A 19,641-nucleotide genomic window follows, 5' to 3' on the forward strand; every position below is an offset into this window, starting at 1 on the left:
TGTGCTTTCATAGGCGTGAATTGCATGCACCCTCTGTTCATCTCCTGCCTTGAAATGGACAGAGAGGACACATGAGAATGTTGTAGTGCTTTGGGGGGTTGCAGTTCTGGCACTTGTTTTTGTCCGGAGATCTGTATGGATGATCATCAATTTCAAGCCTAGTATACTGATAAAGTGTTTCATTTTGAAGGAAGAATTAGATCATTGTACTTGGAAAATGTTTGCAGTGCTTTTAGAAATGCATACATAATACAGCAATGCATTTTTCTATTACAAAGTATATGTATACTTATGCCCAAGCATGTCTTAAAACTATTAATGCAACATTCTAGAATTCATTTTGTGATCATTAACTTGGAGCAGTAGAAACATTCATACGTACGTAGGCTTGAAAATATTATTAGTGACTGATAGGCTGGATAGAGTTCAGCTTGACCAATTCACAATCATTTTTGAAGCTTTCGGGAAATTTATTGAAAGGAAATGTCAAGAAGGGGTACATAGATTTCATGTAATCATGGTGGATAATGAAATATATTCTTATATGGAATCATGAACAACACCATTTTCTTTTGATACTGTAATTAAACCAGCGCTTTTAATAATTAGTCACCAAGCCCTCATTCATTGTAGCATATATGTATCTGTCCTTCCTGACAGCTAACGTTTAGCTACAATTCTGATTAAAACCGCATCCAGTATTATACTGGATTTGAATTGGTTTTGAAAATTTCTCTCATTTCAGTTACTAGTCCTTGGTTTGAACAAAGAACTGAAAGAGAGTCAGTCGGTGAAATGACTCTCTTGCGATTTGTGATTAATTATTTATAATAAGTTCACAAGATTAATAAATACTTACATAGTTCTGTAGTGCCTTTTATCTACTTTAATAAAGGCCTGATAGCATGCAATTTAGATTGTTTGTGTGTAAGTGTAACTTTGAAATAGAAGACCTACCTTGACATTAGGATCAAACCAATAATTAAAATATTAAGCTCTATAATTAGGACTATTTTAAGGTTCCTGATTCATTCTGTGGAGATCTTTATTCTTTTGTTGATTTTCAGCATATTATTGAATTGTTACTATAAATATTTTTCTTTCATGCTTTTATGATCAGCATATTGGGAATAAGTCAAATCTAAAGTGATAATTAAATATCATTTCTACCTGGGCTTGGAAGAGAATGTGAAAACCGAACTATATTTCAGGAAACAATAAAATGCCTTTTTGGCAGTAGAAATCACAATGAATGAGTATAATCACAGTGAGTCACTGCACACATTATGAATTAGGAACACATGCCGTTATGGTACAGATTCTCATTTGTTCTCTGTAATTCATGCCTAAAACTTCTTAAAATGCTGAAGCACGGGAAGTAGCTCTCACTGCTTCCTGACAATACAGTGCTTGCCAAAATAGGCCCCATAGACCGACAACTTAAATTTGTATAGTACCCTCCTAACTAAGAACTCAACTCTTCTCCCCACCCCCCAACATTACCTCCATTTGGCCATGCTGCATCATTTTGAAATAAGCAGGAGTCAGGCAATATTATTTACCATAATGCTGAGATCATGGATTATAGCTGCCAACATGATATATCAAGAGTAGAGTATCAGAAGTAACTGCTCCCCATGGCTCCACTTGATTTGGTCATTTGGCATTATGTACTAAGCACCTACTCGGTTGTAGGTACCCTTCTAGGTCTGGGGATACAGCAGGGACTGTGCTGTGGGAGCACACAGTAGAGGTAGCTAACCCAGTCTTAGGGGTTCTTAATAGGCTTTCTGAAAGAGAGAGCATCTGTCCTGTTCTGTCCCTAGTCCTTTAGTCTGTTTTCTCATCTGTTGCACTAATTAGTTCAGTAAGACCCCAGATCATGTCAGAGATCTTTGTTTTGTGGTCTCACATTTCATTACAATTTGAGGGCAAAGAATTAGCTAAGTAATACCATGCCTTAGGTAACTGAACTCCTCTGTGGACTGTTTGAGAAGCACATGCACAGACACAGGTGTTTGATGGAGTGATGGCCTCAGCATAATCACGTTATGAAAGGAGAAAGGTGGATTGAAGGTCAAATCCCACTCCACCCTACCCCCAAATCACTCTTTCATAGAGAAAAAGCGTGGGAGCTGTATGTCATCCTACAAGGCTGTGTCTATTCTGCTTCCCTTTGTTATAGAGTCCCATTGCATCTAACAGATCAGCCTTGTTGATTAGCAATGAGAAATCACCTTTTACCGTTCTTAGAAGAGTTCCCTACATACTCAGAGTGGGCAAGTGGGTATGATTATAGACCAAAATTAAAATGCCAGATCTCATCCAAGTTATCCAGATAGGCTTTTCTCTTCTTGCTGATGGCTTCCCTTTCTTAGTTTGTATCAGGTAAACTAAGAAATGGCAAGCTTACCAATAGAAAAAAAACAGTTCTGGCAAAGAAGGCAGATGAATTGGGTTCTCGACTCAGTCCTAACATTCAGTGTTGAGTTAGTCATGGGAACAGGCTATGCAGAGTTATGTCTCTTCTTGCAAGCTCTGATTCCTAACCTCACCAAGAGGCTCTACAGATGAATGAAACTCATGCCCTGAAAGAAGTCTCCATGTATTTTTAGAATTAACATTACTTAATGTGAGTTCTTTGTTTTTCAGCCTCTAAGGTATGTGAGGTGTGGGCTGTCACTTGGGAAAATGTCTCCATCATCCATGGTTGCTTTGACAGGCAGATTTTCATTTGAGCCCTTGGTTCAATACCGATTTGGCATTTAGACATGGAACAGGTGCTGTTCAGAGGTTTTTAAAAGAAAATACATTTTAAACAAATCAGGGGATGTACCTGCCTCTGTAGGATTAGTCAAGGAAAGCTCCAGCCCTTCCGTATGTTAACCCCTTGCCCCAAATCTAGGAAACATTTCAGAGCGAACCACAAAAACAGATGATCTCAGATGCATAGGGAACAGATGAGGAGACAAGACAGAAGGCTGGGCATTGGAATGGCAATATTAAGGGGAAAAAAGTAGGGGGAGAGGAGGAAAATCAGGAGGGAACATAGCCACAGCCAAAAGAAAGCTTTGACAGAATAGCTGTTTTTCTTTCATGTTAATTTTCCTGCCGTGCACAATCTATGATAGGCTTAGATTGTACTTGGAAGAAATGTTTTCTCTCCTTCTCTTCCTGAAACCAAAATGGAAGGGAAACAAGGTTTTAGAAAGAAATGATGACCATTAAATGCAGTGGGACAGAGAGGTAGCCTCATGTTCCCATGTTTAGGTTCTTACTTTTGTCTTTTGGGAAGAGTTGAATCATAAAATCTTTGCCAAGCACATTGTTAATTTGCTGAGAGACGGGAGTGAAAGTAACACAGATTCTAATTATTATGACTGTTATTATTTTGTGTTTACATAGTGCCTCTGCTCCAAGGTGCTTAAGATCAGGGGAAATGTAGGAGGAAAGATGTGGTTTGGTACTTGCCATCATTCTGCTGTAACAACCACATAGAAAATCCTCTGTGATTAATGACAAAATGAATGAAACTGTTGAGTGAGTGCACAGATAGTACAATATGTATTGAGTGGGCAAATGTTAAGTGAAAGGAAAAAAACGCAAAACGTCACACCGTCTGTACAAGGATTTTCCTGTAGCAGTTGCATTGCAGTAAAATTGCTTGGATGAAGATGCATTCTACTGAGAGGTAGGAAAACATTTTTATGTGAATAAAGCAAGATCTTACTGAAAAGTAAACTTGGAAGTACTCCTGTTGTCTCTTTTTGCAGTGTTATTTGATGTGGTGAGGCACAAGCCTCTGATAGCATAAGAAAGAAGCTAGGGGAAAAAATGACTTTGAGCTGTGAGGTGCTTATATGTTTTGCAAATATGATGATATGCATGTGTTCTTATTTTATGACTTGGATAATCTGAAAATCAATTTGCTTTGTCAATGCTTCCTGGATTAGAATTCCACTATTTGGTCCCTATCCTAGGTAAGACATTGTTTGCAAATTGTGGTACTTGTGAGATGTTGCAGTGGTTGCTAAGACATTTAAGGTACTGATGAAAGTAAAATGGTTGTCATGGTGACTGATAAAAATAAATGTTGAAAATGCCCTGGGTTCTTTCTTTTCTAGTCTACTAAAGAAAATTGAGCGGGAAACATGGAGGGAAAGTGGCGTTTCATTAATCGCCACTGTAACTCGTCTAATGGAGAGGTTGTTAGATTACAGGTAAGCTGAGTCCCATGGTTTCCAGATATATTGTGCTCCAGTTAGAATATCCAATAGCATACAATTAACATTCCAGTGGAGTTAATCATTCAAAGAATTGGTCATTAGACCATGGAACGTTTTGCAGCAAGATCATGGACTTCTCACCAGCTGGTTCAGTTTTCATTAGGGGATTATTTCCCTTTTTTTCTGTTTTGCTTTGTTTTTAACAGTTCTTTCAAACTTTTTGTGAAGGGAGAGGGTCTCAGAGTTCCTTAATTGAGGGACTTCTTTTGAAGGGGTCAATTTATACTGACCTAGTGGACCAACAGAGACCCATTTTAGGGCAAAGACAGTGTAACAGAGAATTGTACAACTATACTAGTCTCTAAGAAAAAGAGGTAATATAAACATCATTTTTTGATCTTTAGATTATCTAAACTTTCAAAGCAATTTGTCCACCTAAATACATGGTTTTTTTGTTGTTGTTGCTGTTGTTTTGGTTTTGCTTTTTAATTAAGAAACTCTTACTCTCTTTGTTGGCCAGAGCCTCCAGATACAAAACAACACACTTGCATTCCTCTTAGTCCCTGTGTTCTCTGTATGTTGAAAGCGAGCACAGCCTCGACCTGGCAGTCAAATTCATGGCTGAAACTGCTGCTCGGGAGTCTCAGACCTCTTATCTGCCCAGAGATCATGCAACCTGGGGCAGTTTTCTAGTTACCCAGAGTTTTTATCTGAATACTACCTTGCAAATTGTCTTTGCTCTCTGGCAGCACTTTGGTCTTCCCCCTAAGAGAACAAAGTGATTGCCCCTAGAGAGGAAGTTCTGTGTTCTGACTATGGCTTTTTATTTTTAGGGACTGCATGAAAATGGGAGAGGTAGATGGCAAAAAGATTGGCTGCACAGTTAGCCTCCTGGTTAGTAGACAATTCCCTTTCTCTTCTTTATATCTAACATTTTTTGTTTTTGTCACAGAAATACTCTGTTTTATTTGTTTTTAATCAACAATGTATTTTTATCTAGATGTTTCATGGACGAGTTTAGAAGTGTTTTTAAAAGAAGCTTAGCAAGCTTCATGTTGAATTAACGCCCAGAAAATTCTCGGCTCGGAATATTCCGAAGGAGACCTCTGTAGAAGCCCAGAGTGAGGTGGTCAGGTCCTCATGCAGTTTGCTTCACCCTCCTGGTGTTTTCTGTTGTTCTTCACTCGGAAAACACTGGTCTCTGGATTGTGCTTCTGTGTAGACTGTTCTTTCTGTTCTTTTTTTCCTTCCCCACAGTGTTACATTCATTCTACATTTTAATAAATATTCATGGTCTCCTCTTTTGTGGACAGATGACAGTATTTGGTTTAGTGTAATTTTCACTCTCTAACTTACTTGCAAAATAAATTTCTGATACCATTATCGTTAAGGTTTGGGTTATAGCTACAGTGACCATATAATGCATAGCCCAGAGGGGACAATTTTGAGAGTAAAATTAAATATTATGTAAGGATAACAGGCTATATCAGAATTATTCTGGGCAAGTCAAAATTTACATAAAATATCACACAGCTAACTGTTAGATATGACAGATTCTCACCACAAAGCAAAAGAATGACCATACATTTAAACATTTATATTTCGTATTTTAACATAGGACAGGTTTATGCTTTTGATAATTTCCATTAATCAGATTTGAAATACATAAATATGTGTCTGTTTTCATTTCCAAATTGTGAATATTATGGTTCCATTTTCTTGTATTTTTTAGAATAGATGAGACCTCTATTCCAAGTACTTGTACAGACATTCTTATTCACCTTAATAATTTTAATACTGTTTTACTGTTTCCTATTTGACCGTACCTTGAAATTCTGTTTTACCCCACTTTGATTCTATCTTGCCTTAGTTCTTTGGTTTCAGTCACTTTGTTTTGTTTTGTTTACTCCTCTCACAGTTCCTCTTCAAAGCTGAGGACTTTCACTTTCTTACAATGATCTGTTTCCTAATTTCCTTTCTTGCCACCTGTTCTTCATCTCTTAATACATGGATATATCCTTCTGTACCACACCCACCACTTTCACCTCATTTTGAATTTAATTGTTACATCTCCACCTCCAATATCTGTAGCTAAAAATAATGAAACCTGAACTTCCTCCATCAGGCTACATCTTGTTCATTGGTTATGTACTTTATTCTTCCTTTTTTATTATCAAACCCAGTAATAACCTCTGGACCATCAATCCTATCCCACTGGCCTGAAATTTACTTTCATTATGAATACTCTCATTGCAAGCCGTGAACATGACATTCCCCACTTTTAAGCCTCCTGTCTTCCCTAGGTTCTTATATGCTTATGCCAGCCTTTCCCCAGTCATCAAGGTCAGCCTGAGTTTCTTCCATGTCCCTTCTATACACCAACATTTGGGAAGAGAACCCAAGTGCTCTGTAATCCTTAGGCATTCCCAGTTTATCTCCTTAATCCTCACTGTATCCCAATTCCAGACGGAGTCTCATAAATAACCTCAAAGCAAAGCCTTTACCTTTTTCTGAAAGAATCCCCTTTCATTGTCACCACCTTGTTTTACAAATACTTTCCTTTGGCGGTGAACAAATAAACATAGACCCTAGGTCATTTCCCAATTGGGATAACAGAACAGATTATTTCATACTTTATCCTAAAGGTGTCTGCTCTACTCTCCCAGTAGGAATAAGCCAGAGACTTAACCAAATCAGTGGTTCTATCAGGATTCCCTTGAGACAAAGAATTTCTCCTGGGATTTTTATACTGACCAAGAATAGTCCTTAAAGAAAATGTGAACATTTTGAAAACTGTTCTTATTTCAAGCTCATGCAAGAACACTTTCCATTAAAGGGCCAAATATATCACTTTGAAGCTAATCTTTTTAGCTTCTACTCCATATGGAAAGCTCTTGATGTTTTCTACCAGCAATATGGTTCTCTTCAATTACTCACTTCCTCATGGAAGTTGTTGTTACCTCTTTAGAAAGATCAAGCCCAGATTGATTGCTTTCAGGAAAGCTCTTACTTCCTTTACACAATCTGAGTTAAACTCTAGTGTTATTTGGTTAAAATATGTAACCTTTGACATGACAAATACTAGGAAATATAATTATTGTTTTGTTCTTTGTGTCACAAGTGTTTGCCAGACACGTGTAGAAAGAGTCTCATCTGCTGACTAGAGAGATCATTGGTTTCTTTGTTTTTTAAAAGGAGGACTGTTCCTCTACAGAATAATAGGTTATTTTGTTTTCAAAGCAAGCTGCTTCTTACCAGAAAGCTATTAGAGCAAATCATCCTTTAATAATGTAAAAACCTGCTGTGGGCTTGTTAGATTTGTGTTTATGGTACAACAATTCTTGCTAATTGAAATGATTTTGATTATAATAAGAGCAATATGAATAACATTATTTACTTATGTTTTTAAAGAATGCCAAGATTTATAGGAGATAAGACAAAAGGGGAAGAGGATAAATGGCATAAATTGGAAAAAATATTTTTATTGTGCATTCAACTTAAAATCATTGTGTTAAGATTGAATGAGCCCTTATATGGAAAAATGAATACCTGTCAATAGTGAACCGAAAGTACATTTGACAGAAGGTCCTCAGGCTTCAAGCTCAAGTACAGTTTAACCAGCCACATCGGCTATTTTGGTCTATTGCCAAAGCCCTGTCTTAGCTACTTGGCCTCAAACATCTTTAGAATCCCTAGGCTTTCCCCCTTAGAAAAACCTGTCACTCCATCAAGTCAGCTTTCATCCCCCATCACTATTCATTTTCCCTTAGTCCACATACCAAGTAATATCAGTCAGTCAGTCCTCTTTTTAAAATAACAACAATGATAATAATAAGTACTACTAGTAGTTCAAGTGTCTTAAGCAAGGATGTCATAAAGTACAATGATCTCTCATCACAACATCTTGCTTTTGCTGGAATTCAACATCATATACATTTCCTCCTGTGTTCATTAAGTTCCATGTGCCTTCTAATGTGATGAAGGAGTAACTGTGGATGCTTGTAAATATGTCTTTAAAATGCCAGCATGATGTGCCCAGGTAAGTCAAAATTGAGCTTTTGATAACTAATGTTCAAACATTTTAGAAAATCTGAGTAAAGTTCTGATACATTTTTTAATAAATAAATAACTTCTTTTGAATAAGCATACCCATATAATGATAATTTAGAATAAAGTATCTTACTATTGACTCCTCTTTGTTCGTAACATAAACAGGAAACACTTAAACTTAACCCTAAGTAAGAAACACAGAGTAAAACCTTCACAGTAAAGAGTATTTTCATTTACCTTATTTAGCATAATTTTGTAGGGGAAAAACAATGCTTTACATTGTTTTCACTCATCTTTACCTACATATCTTAGAGATTTTTCCCAAGAAGCAAAATATGTTTGACATTTGCAATGAGAGAAACTGTCCTTTGAATATCAGTCAGCAAATTTAAATCAACATGTTAATCAGTCTGTTACATATTTTCAATACTTTCAGTTGGACAGACTGATTATACATTGACAGTTAACTAACAAAAAATAATAGAAAATAACAAAAGAAATGTGGATAATTGGTGTATCACCCTCAGGAGTTATGAGCTTATCCAATAATTGCTGTGTGTGCTTACTGCAAAAAAAAAAAAAACCTAACTGCCATCAAGTCAGAGCCAACTCACAGCGACCCCTCCTTGGGTTTGCAGGCATTGTTGAATTAATAATATGTCACCTGGCCTCCATAACTTTTGAAAAGTCATTTATGTGGAAATTATATCAGTTCTCTTGGTCCAACACATGGAAATTCAGAAGAGTAAAAGGCAGATATTTGTAAGCCTAATGTTGAGGCAATATCCATGCTTGTATATATATATATATATTTTTTTTTTTTTTTTCTACAGAACTTCTATAAGACTGAACTGAACAAGGAAGAGATGTATATACGCTACATTCACAAACTCTATGATCTACATCTGAAAGCACAAAACTTCACAGGTAATTTTGTCTTTTGGCTCCGGTTGAGGGGAGTGGGCTGGGTACTGGTATATCCACTTCTCTGCTTTTTATAATTATAACTGAGGACTCAAGCATTTTTTTTTTTTAAAGTGAAATGTATGTGTAATTGAATTTATGTTACTTAGCACACCATTTTAATTTATCTTTTGGCTTTTTTACTGTATCTCTTTACATAGTATTTTTTAGATGCCATTTTTGCAATTATAAAATATTTACCTAACTTGTCACAGTCCACTTAGAATTACAATTTTACCACTTCAAGATAAATAGAAACTTTAGAACTGTATAGGTCCCTTTGATTCTACCCTTATGTTGTATTTATCATATGTACTGTATCTATAGGAGCTCTGGTAGCATAGTTCCTAAGGCACTTGACTACTAATCAGAAGGCTGGAGGTTCAAACCCACCAGCCACTCCTTGAAATGAAGGTTGGGCAATCTACTTCTGTAGTGATATTGCCTCACAAACCCAAGGAGGGGTCGCTATGAATCAGGCCTGACTCAATAGCACATAACAACAACAGTATATCTATGTACATTGAAAACTCCATTCAACAAAGTTAATTTTTTCTTTCAATGTTGTTATTCGTTCCAATTCATGGTAACCCCATGTGTTATAGAATAGAACTACCCCACAGGGTTTCCTTGGCCATAATCTTAACAGAAACAAAGAGCCAGGCTTTTGCTTCCACAGTACATAATTATAGCTATTTTAAAGAACTCAAGAGGATAAAAGCAGTCTATTATATTTATTCAGATATTTACCACTTCTGTTGCTCTTCCTTTATTCCTGAAATTATAGATTTCCATCTGGTTTTGTTTTCTTCAACCTGAAGGTCTTCTTAGTATTTCTTTTAAAGCAGGTCTAATGGTAAAGAAAACTCTCTGTTTTTCCTTATCACATAATAATTATCTTTACTTAACCTATCTGTTCTTTTTTTTTTTCCTGAATAGGATCTAGATGGACAGTTCTTTTCTTTCAAGTTCCATTGTCTTCTGGCCCTTGTGGTTTCTGTTGAAAAATCTGTAGTCATTCAAATTATTCCTTCCATGTAACGTGTTTTTTCTCTGGCTTCTTTGATGACTTTTATTTTTAATCTTTGGTTTTCATCAGTGTCATTATGAAGTATATGGGCATGTTTTCTTTAAGTTTATCCTATTTAGGTCTGCTGAGCTTCTTGGATCTATATATTTATTTCCTTCACCAAATTTGGGGTTTCCAAGCATTGTTTCTTCAAATAATTTTATCACCCATTATTTTCTGTCTGGAACTTCAATGACATGAATGTTGGACATTTTAGAATTGTTCCATAGGTAGTTGGGGCTCTGTTCATTTTTTCTTTTCCAAATTTTCTTCTTTCTTTTGTTCGTATTTGGTGATTTTTATCAATGCATCTTCAAGTTCACTCACTCTCTTCTGTCCTTTCCATTATGCTATTGAGTCTTCCAGTGGATTTTTAAATTTTTGTTATTGTATTATTCAATTTTCTAATTCCTTTTTGATTAGCTTTTGTAGATTCCATTTCTTTGCTAAGAATGGCTATCTTTCCATTTTTTCAAGAGTGTTCACTTTTACTTCATGGAGCAATGTTATAAAATAACCATTGTATAGCCTGTTTGTAATTCCAATATTGGAGTCATCTTGGGGTTGACTTCTGTTGATTGCATTTACTCTGTGAGAGTTGTTTAATGGTGTAATGGCTTAAAGTGTTTCCTCCAAAAATATATGTCAACTTGGCTAGCCCATGATTCTCCATGGTTTGGCAGTTAGGTAATGATGTAATCATCCTGCATGATGTGATCTGATGTAACCAGCCAATTAGTTATAAGGGGATTAGGGTAGAATTCAACACCCTTATTTAGGTCATAGCCCTGATATGATGTAAGGCGAGTTTCCCTGGGGTGTGGCCTACATTACTTTTTATTTCACAAGAAATAAAAGGAAACAGAAGTGAACAGAGAGAGAGGGGGCTTGACTACCACCGAGAAAGAGGAGCTGAGATTAGAAAGCATCTTTTAGACCCAGCATTCCTGTGCTGAGAACCTCCTAGACCCATGACAGGATTGATGCAAAGACACATGGAAATATCCAAGGGATGCCAGGCCCACAGATGTTAAAAAGCAACAAGGTCCTACCCCCAGAACTGACAGAAAAAGCCTTCCCTGATAGCTGGAGCTCTGGTGGTGTGGTGCGTAAGGCATTTGACTGCTAACCAGAAGGCTTTCAGTTCAAACCCACTAGCCACTCCTTGGAAGGAAGACTGGGCAAATCTACTCCCATAAAGATTTACTGCCTCGGAAACCCAAGGAGGGGTCACTATGAAATGATTTGATGACAGTGAGTTTGGTTTTTTTTTTTTTTTTTAAACAGCTGGTACCCTGAATTTGGCCTTCTAGCCTCCTAAACTGTGAGAGAATACATTTCTGTTTGTTAGAGCCATTTACTTGTGGTTATTTCTGTTATAGCAGCATTAGACAACTAAGACAGAATTTGGTGCCAGGAATGGGGTGGTGCTCTAACAAATAACAATCTAGAAGCAGTTTAGGAATTGGGTAATCAGTAGGGGCTGGAAGAGTTTTAAAGTGCATAATAGGAAAAGCCAAGATTGCCTTAAAAAGACTCTTGGAGGAATTATGAATGTCAAAGACAGTTCTGGTGAGGGCCCAGAAGGAATTGAAAAGAACTGTAACACCAGAGACAGTATAGACAGCAAGAAACAGTGGCAGAGAAATGGTGGCAGCAGAACTAGGAGATCAGTGTGAGATGGTGCTATAGCTAACCCACAGAGCAAGGGAGCTGTGTGCCTTGAGGCAGTAGGCTTATTGCCACCTACTGGTAGAACTAATGAGGTTTATAACACATGCCTGAACAGGGCAGAGGCCAGGCTGGCCCAAGAGGCCTATGGAGCCAAGAGACAAAGGAACCAGGAAGCAGAAGCTTAACAGACAAGAAGCATGGAAAGCAGAGCTGCCTCAGTCTCGAAGGGTAGGGTTATGACCTATGGGGTCTCAAAGGGTGCAGTCATAGCCTGCTGGAACTAGGAGGCTGCATGGCCTTCACCAATTGGTTCCAAAGTGTGGGGCTGCTGTTCACAATACCAGGAGAATGGGGCCAGAGTTGCTGCCCAAAGTTGAGGGGATGAGACTGCAGTGCTCAAGGGGCAAAAGAACAGGGTCTGATGGGGTCAAAGGTGTGAGGTCACCACTTAGTTGGACTAGGAGAATTGGTCTGTCCAAAGCCAAAGGAACAGAGTTGCCATCCTAGTGGGCCTGGAAGGTAGAGCTTGAAACCAAGAGCTGAGGGGCCTTCATTCAGAATCTAGGGAAAATAGCCAACACCAAGAGTCTAGAAGGCAGAGCCATTGCCTAGGTGGTCTCAGAGAACAGAGGCTTATTTTCAAGCCTTGAGAGCTAAGGTAAGTTGTTCTACTGGATTTTATACTTGCTTGATGCTTGTTAACCCTTCTTTCCCTTCAGTTTCTCCTATTTGTAATGGAAATATCTATCTTGTGACTGTTCCATTGTACTTCGGAAGGAGATAACTTGTATTCTAGATTTCACATCAGTTAAAGAAGAATTTTGGCCCAGGATGGAATTTGGTCTTGGAGTTGATTTAAGACTTTTAGGATGATATGATCAGGTGAAGGTGTTTTGCATATGTCAAGGATATGAATTTTGGGGGCCCAAAGTGTAGAATGGAATAGATTGAATGTTGTTATTGTTGTTATGTGCCATTGAGTCAGCCCCAACTCATAGCGACCCCTACTTGGGTTTCTGAGGCAGTATCACTATGGAAGTAGATTGCCCAACCTTCCTTCCAAGGAGTGGCTGGTGGGTTTGAACCACCAGCCTTCTTTAGCAGTCAAATGCCTTAGGCACTATGCTGTCAGAGCTCCCAGTGGATTGAATAGTGTCCCCAAAAAATATGTATCAACCTGGCTAGGCCATGATTCCCAGTGGTTTGGCAGTATAATGATAAAATTTGCAGTTAAGTAATGATGCAGTCATCCCCCATGATACAATCAGCCAATCAGTTGTAAGGGGAATTAGGTGGGATGGAACACCTTAACTCATGTCACAGCCTTGATTCGATGTAAGGGGAGTTGCCCTGTGGTACAACACCTTATATCTTACAAAAGATAAAAGGAGAGAGAGGCAGAAAAAGAGATACCTAACTACCACCAGGAAAGAAGAGCCAGGAATGGGGCACATCCTTTGGACCCAGGGTCCCTCTGTTGAAAAACTCCTAGACTCGGGAAAATTGATGCCAAGACAAATGGAGAGAGATTCAAAATGGAGTCTCGTCAGTAATTACCATGCTATTTCACTTTAGCATCTTAGAGCTTGAAAGACTAGGTACAGCAGTTTGAATTCTGGTGCTCTGAGCAGCTCATTGAGTCAGAGTGCACCAAACAAACTCAGAGGAGTAGAATTAGAAAGGAGAAAGGGACAGAGAAAAAATAACAAGATCAGAAGATCTATCCTGCGGAGCGCCAACAGGCAGCCAAGAAAGGCCGTTGGAGACTTCCCTGGGAGAGCACCAACTGGCAGACAAGAATGGCCATCCAAGATCTCCCTGGGTTAAGGAAGAAAACAAACCACACCAGCATACCAGTGACCACACCAGCATACCAGTGATCACCACAAGGATCTACTTCCAGCACCTGATTTTATCAGTTACTTGGGTTGGCTAGGTGCAAATGGCCACGTCCAGCACCACTGAAACCCCAGCAGAGAGTCCATTGGTGCTGGAGGAGGGCAGGCTCAGGGAGGTGCCCCCACAGCAGGTCACCAAACAGGCTTGGGTCAGCTTAGTGGCACTGAGGGGCCTGCACTTGACTTTATCAGTAATATTGGGACCACAGATTACTAACAGGCACTCCCCCAACTCCAGCGCCGCTGAAACCCAGTGGATCTTTGGCGCTGCAGGTGGGCGGACCCACAGAGGAATGCCAGAGGCAATTGCTGTCTGGGCCTGTTGGGCCGGCATTGCAGGTGGGTGGGCCCAGAGAGAGGGACTCCCACAGCAGATCGTGGAGCTGGGAAGTTGTTTTGGGTCAGCTTTTTGGCATCAAGGGGCCTCGGGAGTGGGGTTTTTGCATGTAGTCTGAGCCTGACGAAAAGTGTTGACCCCCTAACAACTGGAGTCTTTGCTGAAATTGAGCTGCAGGCCTGTGAATAACAGTACAGTGTCATCAGTAGCAGCCCACCCAAAGCCCTAGAAACCACCCCTAGAAACAGTGAGCTTTCCTTCTTCCACTCCCACCTTCTCCGCCAATAACTTCACTCATCCAACAGAAGAAACTATGTTCAGCCACACCATAAATCCCCCTGGTTTGAACTCTAAACCCTCTTTATGACAAACAGAAGTGCATATCCACATTCCACAGTGATTCCACCATCACAGAGGAAACTGCAGAGCAAACCCAGCGTATCTGAATTAATAACTAAAAAAATAAAATACACCAGCTTCACCTTTTAAAAATATTAAACCATAAAACCAAGACAAAACAAATCAATACATAACCCACAGTTAAAGACAACCTCAAAATGTCTAGGAAACAATAGGTAACCTCAAATTAAACAAAAAAACAGGACAAGGCATTAAAAGCAAAACCACAAACAAAGGTCTCATTAAACATGGAGGAAGAGGAGGCAATAAAATTATCTGAGAAGGAATTTAGAAGATATGTCTATAGAGTTTTACAAGAGCCTAAGGAAACCCAAACAGAAGCAAAGAGAACACGGACAGTTCCCTGGAAGAACTCAGGAAAATCATTCAAGAACAAAATAATACGATTAATGCACAATCAGAACTCATACAAAAACAGCAGTTAGAAATCCAGAAGATGAATACCAAAATTACAGAATTACACAACACAGTAGAAGCACAAAAGAGTAGGATAGAACTGGCTGAAGAACGCATACCCCAACAAAAAGACAAATCCCTGGATACCAGCCTATATGAAGAAAAATCAGAACACAAGTTTAAGAGAAATGAAGAGAACCTAACAATTATATGGAGTGACAAGAGAAGAAATCACATAAGGCACATCAGAATTTCTGAACAAGAAGAGGTGGAAAAAACCACCGAGAAAATTGTGCAAGACCTGCTAACAGAAAACGTTCCCCATATCATGAAAGAAGAAAAGATATTTGTCTAAGAAGCTCATAGAACCCCACACAAGATAGATTCCAAGAGAAAAACACAGAGGCATGTTATAATCAAACTCTCCAGAACCAAAGACAAAGAAAAAATTAGAGAGCTACCCAGGACAAAAGAAATATTACTTATAATAATCAAACAGATAAGCTGAGCTTCGATTACTCAGCAGAAACCGTGCAGGACAATGGGACAGCATATATAAAACACTGAAGGAAAAGAACTTCCAAGCAAGAATCCTATATCCAGCCAAATTATCCATCAAATATGAGGGCGAAATCAAGGCATTCTCAGACAAACAGAAATTAAGAGATTTGGTAAAAACCAGCCAACCCTACAAGAAATGCTTAACGATGTTCTTCCAATAGAGAACCCACAACAGAGTTCAACAAAATCAGGATACATGATATCTACACTAAAACCAAATCAGAAATAGAAACTCAAAATAAGACCATAAAACATTTTACTCTAAAAACCAAGGAAGTTTATCAGCACACAACAACAGAAACTATCCTATCAGAGAGAATAAAACTTCTAGGTACAAACTTTCAAATGGAGAGGAAAACGGGACAATGTCTTCACAGTAAACACCGTTCTAAAAATGTAGAGACAATATACTACAAGGTAGCCACAGAGAAAAGTAACAATCCCCCTAAGCAAATCCAGAAGGAAGGAAAACTTATGGGTTTAATAAACACAAAACCAATAATAAAGAAGAAAAGGGAGAAAGCGTTAGTCAACAAACCTAACTCAGCACAGAAAAGTATATGGACCAAGGAAACACCAACAACACGACAAAACAACACAATAGAATGACAGCAATCAATTCATACCTGTCACTAATTACACTCAATGTGAATGGACTAAATGCACCTATCAAGAGAAAGAGAGTGGCAGACTGGATAAGAAAAGAAGACCAATCGATATGCTGCCTACAAGAGACCCATTTTAGACACAAGGATAAAAAAAAAATTAAGAGTTAAGGGATGGAAAAACATATACCAAGCCAATGGAAACCAAAAAGGAGCAGAAGTGGCAATATTAATTTCTGATAAAATAGACATTAAAGTGAAAAACATCATAAGAGACAAAGAAGGACATCATATGATGCTGAAAGGGTCAATTAACAAAGAAGAGATTACAATAATAAATATTTATGCACCCAATGAAAGTGCTCCAAAATACATGAAGCAAATATTAACTGAATTAAAAAGGATCATAGACAACTTTACAATAGTAGTAGGACACTTTAACACACCACTTTCAAAGAGGGACGAGTCAACTAGAAAAAAAACTCAACAAAGATACAGAAGAACTCAACAGTACAATCAACCAACTTGGCCTCATAGACATATACAGAACATTTCACCCAACAAAAGTACAATTCACATTCTTCACCAGTGCACATGGATCCTTCTCCAGAATAGACCATATGTTAGGACATAAAACAAGCCTCAATAAATTCAAAAGCATTGAAATACTGCAAAGCATCTTCTCAGACCACAAGGCTATAAAATTAGAAATTAATAATAGGAGAGCAAGGAAACAACATCAAACATATGGAAGCTGAACAACTCACTGCTCAAAAACTATTGGTAATGGAACAGATAAAAACTGAAATAAAAAAAAAAAAATCCTAGAAACAAATGAGAATGAAGGTACATCATATCAAAACCTATGGGACACAGTGAAAACAGTGCTCAGAGGACAGTTTATAGCAATAAGTGCATACATCAAAAAAAGGAAAGAAACAAAATCAAAACTTTAACTCATCAACTCCAACAACTAGAAATAGGACAACAGAAGAATCCTACAGTATCTAGAAGCAAGGAAATAATAAAGATCAGAGCAGAAATAAATGGAACAGAAAACAAAACAAAACAAAAACATAGAGAAAATCAACAAAACAGAGAGCGGTTCTTCGAAAAGATTAATACAATTGATAAATCATTGGCAGACCTAACAAAAGAAAAGAAAGAGAAGATCCAAATCACAAGAATTGTAAATGAAAAGGGTGTCATCACAACAGAACCAACTGAAATTAAAAAAAGCATGTTGTTGTTATGTGCCGTCGAGTCAGACCCGACTCATAGCGACCCCTCCTTGGATTTCCTAGGCAATATCACTACAGAAGTAGATTGCCCAACCTTCCTTCTGAATAAAAAAGATACTGACAGAATATTATGAAAAACTGTACTCCAACAGATTTAAGAACCTAGAAGAGATGGACAAGTTTTTAGAATCACAAGACCTACCTAAACTATCCCACTCAGAGATAGAAAACTTGAACAGACCTATAACAAAAGAAAAAATTGAACAGGTCATTAAAAAAAAAAAAAACTTCCCACAAAGGAAAGCTCTGGCCCTGATGCCTTCACTGGAGAATTCTATCAAATATTCAGAGAAGAGTTGACACCTATGCTACTCAAGCTAGTCCAGAACATAGAAAAAGATGGAATATTCACAAACTCATTTTATGAAGCAAGCATAACACTAATACCAAAACCAGGGAAAGACACCACTAGAAAACTACAGATCAATATCCCTCATGAACATAGATGCAAAACTCTTGTGCACTGCTGGTGGGATTGTAAAATGGTACAACCATTGTGGCAAACAGTATGGCATTTCCTTGCAAAACTGAAAATAGAAGTACCATTTGACCCAGCAATTCCATTAGTAGGAGTATATCCTAAAGAGGTGAAAGATAGCACACGAACAGACATATGCACACCTACGTTCATTGCAGCACAATTCACTATAGCAAAGAGAAGGAAACAATCTAAATGCCCATCAATAGATGAGTGGATCACCAAATTATGGTACATGCACACAAAGGAATACTATGCTACATTAAAGAACAATGAGGGATACGTGAATCATCTCACAACGTGGATGAAACTGGAGGACATTATGTTAAGTGAAGTAAGTCAATCGCAGAAAGACAAGTACTGTATGAGCCCATTACTGTAAAAAGACAAAGAAGGGTTTGCTTGGGAAAGGGAACTCACTTTGTAGGTTACTGGGATGGGGAGGGATTGATTTTGTGCTAGTTGGGGCCCACACACTGACGTGCATAGGGCGAGTGATATACAGGAAGGATCTGTGACCACCATGATAACATTGTTGTTGTTGTTGTTGTTATGTGCCGTCAAGTCAGCCCTGACTCATAGCGACCCCTCCTTGGGTTTCCGAGGCAGTATCACTACGGAAGTAGGATTGCCCAACCTTCCTTCCAAGGAGTGGCTGATGGGTTTGAACCGCCAGCCATCTGGTGAGCAGTCAAGTGCCTTAGCCACTATGCTACCAGAGCTCCCTAACATTAGGAAATGGAAGGACACCAAACTGTGCACATAAGAAATGTAACAGATGCTAATATCAATCAGTGTGTCCACAATGCTGCATTGCCGTTAAAACCAAACACCAGGCTACAGATAAACACATAAACACCTCAGAGGATCAGAAGGGGGTCAGTGAACAGGAACATACTCTAGACCAAGGATAGATTCAGCTGAGGCTAATCTTGCACAGACACCAGTGATACAAAACACCTGCATTCCTTACAGAAACAATAGAAGACAGACACAGAGTAATCCCTCACAGACAACCAGACACTATAGAAGAGAGATCCAATAGATCTACTGTGTCAGGACAGTAGTAGCGGGAGACACCAGACTCAATTGGCACAACAAAGTACATAAAAGCCTTGCTCTGCATCCTACATTTGTGAGTCGCGACTGGGGTCTTAACAGCTTTCAAGCGGCCATCTAAGATGCAGCTAATGGTCTCCTAGCATCAGCAGCAAAGAAGAACACACACACACACCAAAAAAAAAAAAAAAAAACTGAGGGTGTTTGGAAGCAATCAGCCCTGGGACACGAAGGCCCTTGAGACCACAGGAACTAGATGGTGCCCAGCTACCAATGCCAATCACTCAAGAAAGGATCAAAACTGGAGATCCTGGATAAAGTGGGAGGGAAAATGTGGAACAAAATCCCAAAACTCAATAATGACCAGAATTACTGTTCAGATGAAATCTGGTGAGACCCACAATACTATGGTCCTGGAATACATTCTGTGCCTGGAATAAAACGCATCACCAGGGGCTGGCTCTCAGCCCAATAGTTAACAAGATGTACATGCAGACCACTCAACCCAGGATAACGCACCCATATACTCTATGGTAATACATCCCTTAGAGCAATAGCCCATGGGATTCCAGAGGACCAATATTCAAATTGAGGAAATGCAGGA

At 38.6% G+C, this 19,641-nt stretch overlaps 1 protein-coding gene across 1 annotated transcript in view; it reads left to right on the plus strand.

Moving 5' to 3' along the window:
• The window catches only part of DOCK4 (dedicator of cytokinesis 4), a 353,512-nt gene that overhangs the window by 285,739 nt on the left and 48,132 nt on the right, over positions 1-19,641 (plus strand). Inside the window, exons 34-37 of the mRNA XM_007945030.1 lie at positions 3,954-3,980; positions 4,125-4,220; positions 5,060-5,120; positions 9,110-9,203. Of these exons, the coding sequence (XP_007943221.1) occupies positions 3,954-3,980; positions 4,125-4,220; positions 5,060-5,120; positions 9,110-9,203 (278 nt within the window). The remainder of the gene's footprint in view (positions 1-3,953; positions 3,981-4,124; positions 4,221-5,059; positions 5,121-9,109; positions 9,204-19,641) is intronic.

The sequence above is a fragment of the Orycteropus afer genome, unplaced genomic scaffold (genome assembly GCF_000298275.1).
Source record: "Orycteropus afer afer isolate SDZICR_OR568_19922 unplaced genomic scaffold, OryAfe1.0 scaffold00007, whole genome shotgun sequence".
Taxonomy (NCBI): domain Eukaryota; kingdom Metazoa; phylum Chordata; class Mammalia; order Tubulidentata; family Orycteropodidae; genus Orycteropus; species Orycteropus afer.